Consider the following 12,114-nt stretch of genomic DNA (forward strand, 5'->3'; position numbering starts at 1 on the left):
GTCAAGTTTAAGAATATTTCCACCTCACCCGTTGCGACAATTCTAAATGACAAAAAACTGATAAAATGATCATTATCTCTCGTAAAAAGATCTCCACTTAAAAACAGCCTTGATTTTTTATCACACACAAACGAGTAAAGTTTGGTTGTGTGAGTTTGCGTTTGGAATTAAAAGCCAAGTGTTGAGGCCACAAAAAGCAGCTTCAAATTATCAGTTGATTTTCATGACTGACGAACAAGTAATTCAGTTCATATGAAGTTTGGTCGTCCTATTTGATAAATCTTTGACAAGTTCCACTCCAAAGCCTTTTTACATTTATTTTATCTTAGAACCACTTTAAACCTGACTTATACACGATGCTGTTGTTCCCCCCGACGTTTGCTACTGGTAGGTAAGTGTGACCTTTATGTTCAAATGACGTCACACCTGTTGGCCCATACTTGTTCTCAATGTCTTGATACATTGCCATTAACTTAGATTCCGAGTGCACATACAAAACCAACTCACTCGGTAACAAACCGGTCGCGCACAGGAACGTTTGACCACACATCGTAAACGTATGCACGCTCCGAACGGTACGTGGTTTTGAAAAAGTTTGATTCGCATTAACAAACTTTTCACCGTCCCACTTGTAAATCACAATTCCATTTGTTGTCGCCAATGCAAGGAATACAGCATCGTCGATTGTGAAGGACTTGAGATCCAGGACGTTAAGGCCAAAGATCTGAGGGAATTTCGGGTCGATAAATTTCTTCCCCGACCATTTCATCACGTCTGAAGAATGGGAAGAATCCGAATCGTACCAGTTTGCAAAAACAATAAATGTTTCGTTGTCTATCGTCAACACTGTACTTGCGAACGCTCCTTGTGTCCTTATTGCCTGTAACTCCTCAAACTTATTTTCCTTCCACTTGTAGATGGATGAGTTTATACAGAAAGAACTTCCATCGAAAGAATTCGTGACTGCAAGGAACAGTTCCGAATGTATTTTAAAGAAGTTAAAACTGGTTGCTCCGGATGTTGAAATGTTCTGCCAAAGCTCGAAACTGTGTCCATTCCACTGGAAAACGGAAGAATTTAGATTGTAAGTACGATCCGGATAAATGGCGATAGCAATGTAATGTTTATCAGCGATCATAAAGTATTCGATGTCCGGCGATGCTCCAATGATGTCTATGGTCTGGTGAAGGGTAAAATTTCCAGCTGACTCATTTAGTTTGTAGATGACACTAGAATTATGCCTCTGAGCGAAGGCAATAAACAAACTTCCATCAATAGTGAACACTTCAACATCATTGGCTAACTGTGTTGGCAGGTCTTGATGTTTTGTGAAGTAATTCAATTTGCCGGTACAATCTTCAATTGATAAATAAAAGAAATATCTCATTATTTTAAACCTCCGCACAATATTAAATAAACAGGATGATATTCCCCATGTTCAATTTGCGCGAAGAAACTTCTTTTTTTCAAAAATGGTTACTTTTCACTATAGGTACGATTTCAGCAAGATACTCAGGCTTTATCCACGTGTTACCTATTAATCTGTTAATGGCATCAGTGCAGGTCTTGATAATTTTTGTAAGTGAATCAATTTGCTGGTGCAACCTTGATCAATAAAAGAATATGGCTATGTCGCTAGGGCGTTACCCCATACATATTAAAACCAGGATAACATGAAAAAGTTTCAGTTTTTCCCAAGTCAAGTTTGCTCTTAGAAATAAACTTTTTTAAAAAGTTTTTGTTTTTAGCTTTAGCACGATTTCGAAAGTGTTTCATTCGTTTCGGGAAGAACCCCAGATGTGATTTTTTTCGTTTCATTTACTGACCAGTAAATGGCGTCAGTGTCACGTACGATGAACATTGTTGGCTTGCTTTAAAATGTATGAGTTTTTCGCGTTAAAGCAGTCCTGACCTGAAAGATTAGGATTTGCCGTTGACATATATTTTGCGTTAAATTGCTACCATGGTCAAAAAATCAATTCTTCTTTTTCTTTGGAATTATGTTAACTTACCACTAATTGACCCAAGTTTGGAGCCTTGATTTCAAAAGACCCCTGTTAATTTTAACTGGAATTTTCTTACTGAATGGTCCACCATTACTAACTTTAAAATCTCGAGAGAGCTGGATCGAGCAGAAAATGACGTCAAATTCTCAATGACTCAAATAGTGCCCCTGTGACCAAAATCAATTCTTAATTTTTCTTAGGATTTCAAAACTATGTTAACTAAACACTGACCAACCAAAGTTTTAAGCCTTGATTTAAAAAAGACACCTGTTTTTTAAACTATAATTTTCTTATTATAATTGTCCGCCATTACTAACTTAAGTTCTGGAGAGAGCTGGATCGAGGAGAAAATGACGTCAAAGGCTCACTAGTTTAAGAATGCAATGCGTGTGTACGCCGCAGAATTAATATGCAGCATGGGAGTTTTGGGCTTAAGTTTTTCAGACTTTTGAACTCGTGTTTTGCATAAACAAGAAGCTGCATTTAAGCTAGTGAGTAAATGACGTCACTTTTCCCTAGATCCAACCCTCTGAGGTCCAATCAGTCAGTTTTGAACGTGTGTAATGGCGGACCTTTCACTCAAAGTAAACAGCCTTTGGATAAAAATTCAAAGCTCAAATTTTTCCCAGTCAGGTGTTAAGCAAACACACTTCTAAAATTTCAAAAAAAGGGAAGTGATTTTTTGAACATAGTAGCACTTTAACTCCTTGCGATTTTGCTGCAAACAGGCCGCACAAGTTGCATTAACTTCCCCGAATTGTCATTTTCCTAACAGCTAGTTTTGCACTTTATATCGAAATTACGATTTTGTCCGTTTGCCCCCAGAGAGGACTGCAACTACCAGGGACTCAGTGGGAACTTTAATACCATAGCAAAATGCGCCGTTGGCAGTTGATTGTCCAGCGGCCGAGCTCATGAGAGGAATGGGTCTATTTAACAAATAGATTCCATGTTGCCGTGCGTCTGTTCAGTAATAGATCACAGACGACAGCCGAGTGTGTTACTGATGTTCTCACCACATTTGGACGCCATTTGTGATCTATCAGTAATTATAATCCATCAAATATTTTCGCTCGCGCGCGATTGGTCTAAACGCTTCACGTGGGCGAATATTCCCCAGCTAAAACTGGGGAATATCCGAGGATATTCCCCAATGATATTCCCCAATTTTTAAAACCGACTTCAAGGATTCAAGTCTCACATTAAAATTAATGTTAGGATGGCAGAACGGTTTGCTTTCGTAACAGAAGAAGAGATAAACCTGCGGGTCGATAGAGCGGTACCAGAAAACACCAAAAAATCCACTTCATACGCTGTTAACGTTTTTGACGGTAAGCTGTTTGTAAATCGTATCCGCCACTTGTATCCACACAATTAAAAAAATATGTTTTCCTTTCACTGAAATATTGTTCTTTTAACTGAAACGAAGTCTGTTCGAAATTTTGGAAATGAATATTGAATGACGCGGTTTTGGAAGCCAATTGAGAAACTTTGACGTGTTGACATATGACGGGCGGGCAGATCCCGCTTGTTGCCAAAAATATTTGAAGGATAATAAACACAATAGCCTTAATTTGGCTTTAAAAATATGCTCGGATATTTGTCCTTGGACATTATCTGTTCCTCGAAGCTCACAGTTTTACTCGAGCTTCGCTCTCGGAAAACTGTTCGCTTCTCGGAACAGATAATGTCCGCGGACAAATATCCGAGCATATTTTCGCGCCAAATGAAGGCTATTGTTTATATATACGCACGGCAAAAGATATAATTTTTACCACAATTGCTTGCAATTGTAATCTCGCAATCGGATTGGCTAATTGGCCGTTGTCGATAAGATTCTCTAGACAACGCTGCTCGCGTCATGCTAACGTCAATTTGTCACGCAATGTAATAGCCAAATGTAATAGCCAGGAACCCTCATTTTGGGAAATAAACCAATCGTATTGCGAGGAAGTCATAGACAACGCTTGCTCTTTCTTTCTGTCATGAGTTTGGTCTCCCTCAGAAAGAAACACTTTCTTTGGCATTGAATATTGCGGTAAAAAACAAATCGAAAGTGGTTCGGCGTTGGCTGCGCCTCCTGAGTCCACAACATTTTGACCACCGTGATGACGAATATCATTGTCGATAAGAGTACAGAGAACGCTGAACCACTTTCGATTTGGTAATTATTACATTTATAAAATAAAGAATTAAAAGTTTTGATGATGACGTCAGCTTTGCGTTCAGCCTCTAGGAGATCATAAGGTGAGAAATCAATGCGTGTATTATTGAGCTTATTATATAAACCTTGATTGACCTAAGAAACTGGTTTGCATTCCTTTTTTGAAGAACATTTATTCTTGCATTAAAAAGCAAGTTGTGACCTCATTTCATGGATACACCCATACCTCACACTAGCTTGTGGGAGGGGTTAACAAAGCTTAAATCAGACGCGGCGTCAAGTGGTGTACGACAAACCCGTGTTGTATCGGTTTCTGGAAAACTTGTCATAGTACACGCAGGCGCGTAGCGTCCTATACGCATATACGCACGTGCGTACTTGAGGTGACCAGAAAATTTTGATTTTTTTAGCAATTGTTTCTATTTTTTAACATTTTACTTGTACGCAACCAAGATTTCGTGATGAAAGCACCACTTTGATTAAATTCTAAAAACTAAAACACAAGCTATACCATGTTTTAAGTTAGTTTTGCATTGTACTTTTTTTTGCTCTAACAATGCAGTGTTGTTTGGCCAGCGTGCAACAAAAAGGCGAGGTTGCAAAGGATAGACGTTCCAAGAACGTTCTTAGGGAGCTTACGAAACGAGGACGACGACGGCTACGAGGGGCTTATGTGCGCTGTAAGACGCACCAGTGACGTCACTTACTAATCGGACTTCATTTAAAAATACGAGTTCGCGTTATTCATATCGCTACGAAACTATTTCATGTCGTTTCGCGTTAAAAATGTGTAGTAACTGTCGAGGAATTAAACTGGTATGAGTGGGTTGGAAGCGTAGAGAAAGAACTGAAAATTCATCGTCATGTGCTAACGTCCTCCACAGAACCTTGAATTTGGTCATTTCACGTCGTCATTTAGGAGATTACTGCAAAGAAATGTACCAAAATGTAAAACGCACGTGCAGAGCCATTGTTTTTTCTCACTAAACCTATTGTTTTGTAGCGTCGTCGTTGCCGTCGGCGTCGTCGTTTCGTAAGCTCCCTCTTGACAAAGGAGCGACGTTCCGAGAACATTCTTGACAATTCCAGTCACGCTAGCACAACCAAAACAATGTTTTGTCTGCGCCAAGTTTGCTCAAAATAAGGGCAAGACGCTTTGTTCTTTGCTTGTATTCACGCAACTATTTCGACAAGAAATAAAGAACGCAGTATTTTTCGCTCAGTTTACTTAGGTTTCTAGATCATGTGTACTTGTGCGTACTTGAAAAAATGACCACGCTACGCGCCTGACACGATGCTTTAATTTGAATGCTTTGAATTGTCCTACTACAGTCCACCCCTTTTGTTTCTGACAAAAAATAATGGCTCAGCTCTAAACGAACTAGTGATATTTCCGATACGAATAAAAGGAACACTACTGCTATTGTACCTGAACATGAAAGTCCATCACCAGTAAAGCCTGTCTTGCATGTGCAGTTGAAGGTCCCAGCCGTATTTGCACAAGTTGCATTTTCATTGCAATCATGGATACCGGTGCTGCATTCATCGACATCTGAATACCAAGAAAGGATACAGGTACTCAATTAACGATTTTTAAAGCCTTTTGATAAAAATCATCCAGCAGTTGATCTTCGTTCCCCATCGTCACTGAACAAGCATGACTGTTTGAACAAGGCCTTGACTTACGAATGTGGCCAACCACAAAATAAACTATCATCACATCTTATATGAGAGTTTATGCTTCTGACGAATAGTACTTTAAAAAATTCGCAGCTCAAAATGAACTAGTGATATTTCCTGGCAATACGAATAAAAGTAACACTTAGCTATTGTACCTGAACATGACCGTCCATCTCCAGTAAAGCCTGGCTTGCATGTGCAGTTGACGTTTCCAGCTGTATTTGTACAAGTTGCATTTTCACTGCAATCATGGATACCGGTGCTGCATTCATCGACATCTGAATACCAAGAAAGGGATACAGGTACTCAATTAACGATTTTCAAAGCCTTTTGAGAAAAATCAGCCAGCAGTCGATCTTCGTTCACCATCGTCACTGAACAAGCATGACTGTTTGAACAAGGCCTTGACTTACGAATGTGGCCAACTACAAAAAAAAATATTCTCATATTTTATATGAGAGTTTATGCTTCTGACAAATAGTATGCAAAAAAAATCGCAGCTCAAAATGAACCAGTGATATTTTCTGGCAATACGATTTATAAAAGTAACACTTAGCTATGGTACCTGTACATGGCCGTCCATCTCCAGTAAAGCCTGGCTTGCATGTGCAGTTGAAGTTTCCAGCCGTATTTGTACAAGTTGCATTTTCATTGCAATCATGGCTCCCGGTGTTGCATTCATCGATATCTTAATGAGAAAAGGATACGGGTACTCAAAGTTTCAAAGTTTGATAAAAGTCATCGAGCAATTCACTTTGATCTTTGTTCACCATCATCAACTATGATGACTGTTTGAAAGGCGCCTCAATGACTTTGAATTTGAATATGGCTATAAAAGCGAAAGAAATACCATCCTATTTTATATCGGACTGATACTTCTGACCAACCTTTGGCCAAAAAAGCGAAGGTCGAAATGAACTCAGGCTATTAAATTTCCAATACGGCTAAAAGCGAGGAACACAACTGCTTTTGCACTTGAACATGAAAGTCCATTTTTAAAATCAGTTCTGCTTTCGCAGCACCTTCTCTTTCCTTCTTCAACTTAATAGCTGCCACACTTAAACGTTGTACGTTCCTAGGAAAGCAGCAAAAAAAGGTGATGACATTAGCCTGTCCTTACCGTTTTCGCACTTTTCTCCTGTAAATCCCGGTGGACACTCACAGGCATAGTTCTTCTTAGTGTATCCCAAAAGACACTTTCCATTCTTGGGGCATGGATTGTAACAGCAAGGGTTCTAATGAGGTAAGATAATCATAATATATCGAATTCAGTTCAGAGCACGGAGTTCCTTGGCTCAAATATATGAGTCGCGAGATATTTGTCTTACTTTTTGGTTTGCCTTGCCTGTTAACATATACTTTCCCAACACTGTAGTAGATTAAGATATCGGAAAATCGTTTTATAGGATTAGCCATGTCATTTCCACGTTTTGCTGCACTATTGGTGAGTGTAATTAGTTTCACATCCTATAAACGAATCACTTTTAATGCGGGAAGTAAAAGCTGAGATAAAACTGAGATTTAGCCTGACAACAAAAGCAAAACAATACCCACACCACTTCAGTTATGCTGAGAAGGCGTGAAATCTGGCCCAATCGTTTCAGGTTAAGATGAGATACCTTTGCGGCTCTGTATGTCCAACCCTGTCTTGGCTTGAGATCTTTCGGGTGCTGGCAGTGGTCCGAATCACTCAGTTCACAGATGACGCTGCTTGGAGATTTTCCGCTACCAATGTTGACAGACACACACTTGTTTTCCAAGAGACACCAATGTTCACATCCGTATTTTCCCACAGTAAAATTCATAAACACGTGTCCTTGAAAGTATTGGCCCGTTTGTAGAGGAAGAAGGTGGATGGTTCGAGGGGAACAATCTATGCAGAATGACACATGTCACTGACGCTTATCTAGTGCAAATATTGCAACTTTACACAAACAAATTGGGAAATTTGAAGACATTTAAAATTTGAAGCGGAAGGTCACAAAATATTGGCGGGAAATAAGTAAAGTAAGTAAGTAAAACTTTATTTACACACGCTTGCCCCGTCAATTTAACAATTATCCCTAAAAGCTGATTTCAATAAGGGGCGTGTGGTTACAATAAAATGAGCAAATCGAATAACTTATAACTATTTACAATTATTTACAGTTTGTTTTTTGTTTTTTTGTACTTACTATAAATTACCAGCTAATAATTCTATTCACTAAAAATATTTCTACTTTCTCCATAAAAGGGGAGCAGCAAAAATCAGCTAAAGGTGCGTGCATTAATTTTATTATTAAAGATTGAAAGGCTGTCAGATCCACCGTCGAAGTGTAGCAGGAAGCGAGTTCCAGAATTTTGCTTCACTCTAGCAAAAACGTTTTTTTTTTTTTTTGCGATATTCATTTTTGGGTAGCGGTATCTGCAGTGAGGTGGAGGATCTCTTAAGTTTATGATGTGATATATCATTCTTACTTATGAAAAGATCAGTAAGGCATTAAGGAGCCAACCCATTGACTATTTTATACATTTGCTTTGCCTTAGGCTTAGCCCGTTGAGTTTCTAGATTTTCCCAGCCTAAGAGACCTAAAGCCTCGGTAGCGGGAGTATCATTGAATAGATTCATTAATCAGTCGAGCTGATCTATTCGGAAGTTTCTGGAGCCCGTTAGCTAGCCCCTTCCCTAGGTTATCCCATACTTCACTACAGTAAATTATGGTGTGGCTGGATTAAAGCAGAGTGCCTCCCTCGACAAACTCCTGAATTTGCCTGAAACCTCCTACTCCCGAACTAACTCTTTCGGCAACATTCTGAATGTGCCTTGTCCCAAGATAGATGCTGGTCGATTTCTTTGCCAAGAACCCTACTATGGTAAACCTGTTTAAGATTTTCCTCCATTAATTTCAATACACGGTTGAGACTGTAAGTTTCTTAGCTTGTAGTTAGAACGGATTTGCATATATTCTGTTTTTGCTACATTTAGACTTAATTTCATTTACGCATAAGAGGAAGAAAAGAGGGCCAAGAATAGTCCCTTGAGGAATACCACAGGTAATTTGTGTTTCCGACACTGTACAGATGACATCGTATCATTTAACTGCAAATAATTTTGACTTGAGGTTGCTCCAAGTGCAGTGATACCATATAGTTCAAACGTGCGCAGCAGAATCCTGTGATTGACGGCCGGTATAAAATGCATTTTTTAAGTCCAAGAACACAACAAGGTTTAGCACTCTTCTATCGATATTAACATACTAGCTGTTTGAGATATCTAAGAGAGCTGCAGCAGTCGAGTCAAGTTTGCGGAAGCCAAATCGATGATACGAAAGAATATTATTAGATGTTAGGTACTCATATATTCATAAGTTCTGTGGAAAAAGGTTTGCCTCTGACTCTTGATATTTTTCAACAGACGTTTCAGCTAATTCTTAAGCATTCATCAGTGATATGAAAGCGAAGTTCGTTATCATACGCTATTTAAAGTAACGTAGCGCGAAGCTTGCGCGCGTGGCCATGCAATTCACGCTCGCGATGCCTTTGTAGGCTTCTGGAAGAATGATATGATCGTTCCCAGTGTTCGGGTCCAAAGTAGAGTGCCAGGCTTCGAGGAAAAGTCGCCCGCGGTAATTAGCTTCGAAACCAACAACCTTGACGTAGATACTTTTTTCCGTTACTTTGGTTATTACTGGCAATATAGAGATCGGTCTGTAATTATCTGGTGCAGTTTTTGGCCCTATTTTTAAAAGACGCAAGACCCTGGCAATTTTCCAATCGTAAGGGAAGCTGCTCGAGACGATGGCGTTTTTGAATATATATGTTAATGATGGGGAAATAGCATACGGCCGCAATTTTCAAAAAATTTGCAGAGATTTTGTCAATGCCTGCTTTCTACCCATGTAAACCATTTGAGCGTTAGCCCTACTAATGGAAATGGGCCCACACAAGGACAGAGAAAAACTCTGACCAGGATGGGAAATGAAGCCACGACCTTCGGGTTAGATCACCGCTGCTCTACCGACTGAGCTACAAGGTCAGACGGGAGCAGGTCGTGGGAATTGAAGATGTCAAATTCACGGCATTCCCACCCAGGTCAGAGTTTTTCTCTGCCCTTGTGTGGGCCCATTTAATTTCCATTAGTAGGGCTAACGCTCACATGGTTTACATGAGTAGAAAATAGCATTTCACATCACACTCTCATAGTTAATTTAGTTTAGAACTATATGCATCGCATCAGCTTCCATGCTCTAGCTATAAGAGTTTCTGAATTAGATGTTGACAAGAACTTTTTTCTCACCTTGATTAGCAAGTGTTTTGATCTTAAGGCAAGCCAGCCAAAGAAAGGAGATAACCAGGCAGTCGAGAACAAAAGGGCGATAGCGTCTCATGTTTGGAGCATCAGACACTATAAAGCCGGATAGGAAACTTGGTCGATCGCGAAAAGTTTGCCGTCGTTATATTCGTTAAATGTCTTTTGAAGGCATCATTTATTCATCAGTCGGTAATGACAACTTTTGTTAAAGGATTTGTTTTTCTAATGATCTATATAAATTGAAAGAGGGCCCAAAGTAAATATGTTGTTTACTATGTAAGAAAACGATTACCTGGATGCGTCATACTGAGCAAACGATTTCGTCGTTTAAGCTTGTTCTGTCTAGAAACTGAGTACTTATGGTGGATGCCTAATTTGTTGATGTCCATAGCGTGCAGTTTTCTGACATCCGATGACGCCACAGTTATGGCGATTAAAATTGGGCTGACGAGTGGAGATATAACGCCAAATTAAGGTATAACCTCGTCAGTTATTTCAGTTTAGATTAAATCACCATCCTGACGAGAGTCTTTTTTATTCCTTGCGTGGGCCATGCCATTTCCATGTCTAGAGATACGCAGAGAATAGTTCAATGTTTTAACAGACGCTGCACGTTATATTCTCAGGGGTTTCAACAAAATTTGAAGTTTGCGGCTGGTTTAAGTAGAGCAACCAATTGTATTAACATGAAGTTTAATCTTAAGCCGTAGTTAGGTTTGAAAAAATCTGCCTTTTCAATTTTGCAATTTATTGAACAAAGTGGCTTACTTCTCGATTTATATTAAAAAATCACCTGAAGTTTAAAACTATTTGCTTCTTTCTTTTTTTGCGCGCTTTTCTGTTTAAAGCGTTTTGAATTTTCTTGAACTGTAAGTGTTTCTTCTGTTTAGTGTTCGGACGTTTGTTTTTCTACTGAGATTTTACCTGACAATTTTAATGAAAAAGTCTTGTTCTCTTGACAAGTCATGCTGGCTATTTTCACCTGTTCCCTTCACGGGCATATTCATGTTTAGCGGCAACACGAGTAAGGAAATGGAAAAAAGTCGCAGTGGTTAACGTTTAGCAGACGGTTGCTTACTAATAGACCAAGCAAATAGCTGCTCAGTTTCATTAGAGCAGAGAATTTCGGACATTTCATTTTCAAGATTGACTTCCTCTAATATAAAGTTTTGCCGAATATCAGCGTTGAACAGCATTTGGGAGTAGAGAAATAAACTCCTTGGTTAATTTTTAATCTGCATGGGGGATTAGCGTTAATCGGCTTTTCAACAACCGGGCCCAGATAACTAAATGAATGTTCCTTGGGGGCCCTAGCTTCATTAACTCCATTTCGGACTTTGTTCATTAATCCCATAGAGACCCCATTGCCTACTGTATAAAGGTCTAAAAATATAAATTTAGGATGTAAGGCATAGAATACTCTAGTTCGTCCAGCCTTTCTATGCAAGCAGAACGTTTAAGAGTGTGTGGAGTTGTATTCGTAGTTGCGTTACCTGGCGTGTCGTGCGGGACACAGAAGCACCCATCACTACACCTGTAACGTTTTGTCCGGAATGATCCTTCTATAGGACCGTCTGAATCACTTGGTCTTGAGAGTTTCCATGCGAAAGCTAGGAACGGAGGAGGAGGAAAAAATCGGGCGTGCCTTAACTTGTCGGTCAAAATAAATCTTTTACATCGGAAGTTTTACCTCCCTTTACAATGATGACCGAACACTTTTTGTGTAGTTAACATTATTTATGATTGAAAAACTGAATAATTAAAAAAATTTGCTTGAAACGAAAAGAAAAACAAAATAAAGACATTTAAGGAAGTATGTTTCACAGGGTTGCCACTCATCAGTAACAAAAAAATTCCATGACTTCTCCATGACTTTCCCTGACTTCTAAACAATTTTCACTGACCTTAAATGAGTTGAATAATCACATTTGCTTTAGCTTCTTCTGAAGGCCATCAATATTTTTCTCTTTGTT

At 39.2% G+C, this 12,114-nt stretch overlaps 1 protein-coding gene across 1 annotated transcript in view; it reads right to left on the minus strand.

Annotated features, from left to right (window-relative positions):
• The window catches only part of LOC137981802 (uncharacterized), a 14,211-nt gene extending 3,412 nt beyond the window's left edge, over positions 1–10,799 (minus strand). The window contains exons 1-7 of the mRNA XM_068828849.1: positions 10,127–10,799; positions 7,470–7,723; positions 6,971–7,085; positions 6,416–6,538; positions 6,006–6,128; positions 5,600–5,722; positions 1–1,356 (exon numbers count right to left, since the gene is read on the minus strand). The exon at positions 1–1,356 is cut by the window's left edge and continues 3,412 nt beyond it. Of these exons, the coding sequence (XP_068684950.1) occupies positions 326–1,356; positions 5,600–5,722; positions 6,006–6,128; positions 6,416–6,538; positions 6,971–7,085; positions 7,470–7,723; positions 10,127–10,217 (1,860 nt within the window). The 5' untranslated portion in view covers positions 10,218–10,799 and the 3' untranslated portion in view covers positions 1–325. The remainder of the gene's footprint in view (positions 1,357–5,599; positions 5,723–6,005; positions 6,129–6,415; positions 6,539–6,970; positions 7,086–7,469; positions 7,724–10,126) is intronic.
• Between the last annotated feature and the right edge of the window lie 1,315 nt (positions 10,800–12,114).

This window comes from Montipora foliosa, chromosome 13 (genome assembly GCF_036669935.1).
Source record: "Montipora foliosa isolate CH-2021 chromosome 13, ASM3666993v2, whole genome shotgun sequence".
NCBI classification, from domain to species: Eukaryota; Metazoa; Cnidaria; class Anthozoa; order Scleractinia; family Acroporidae; genus Montipora; species Montipora foliosa.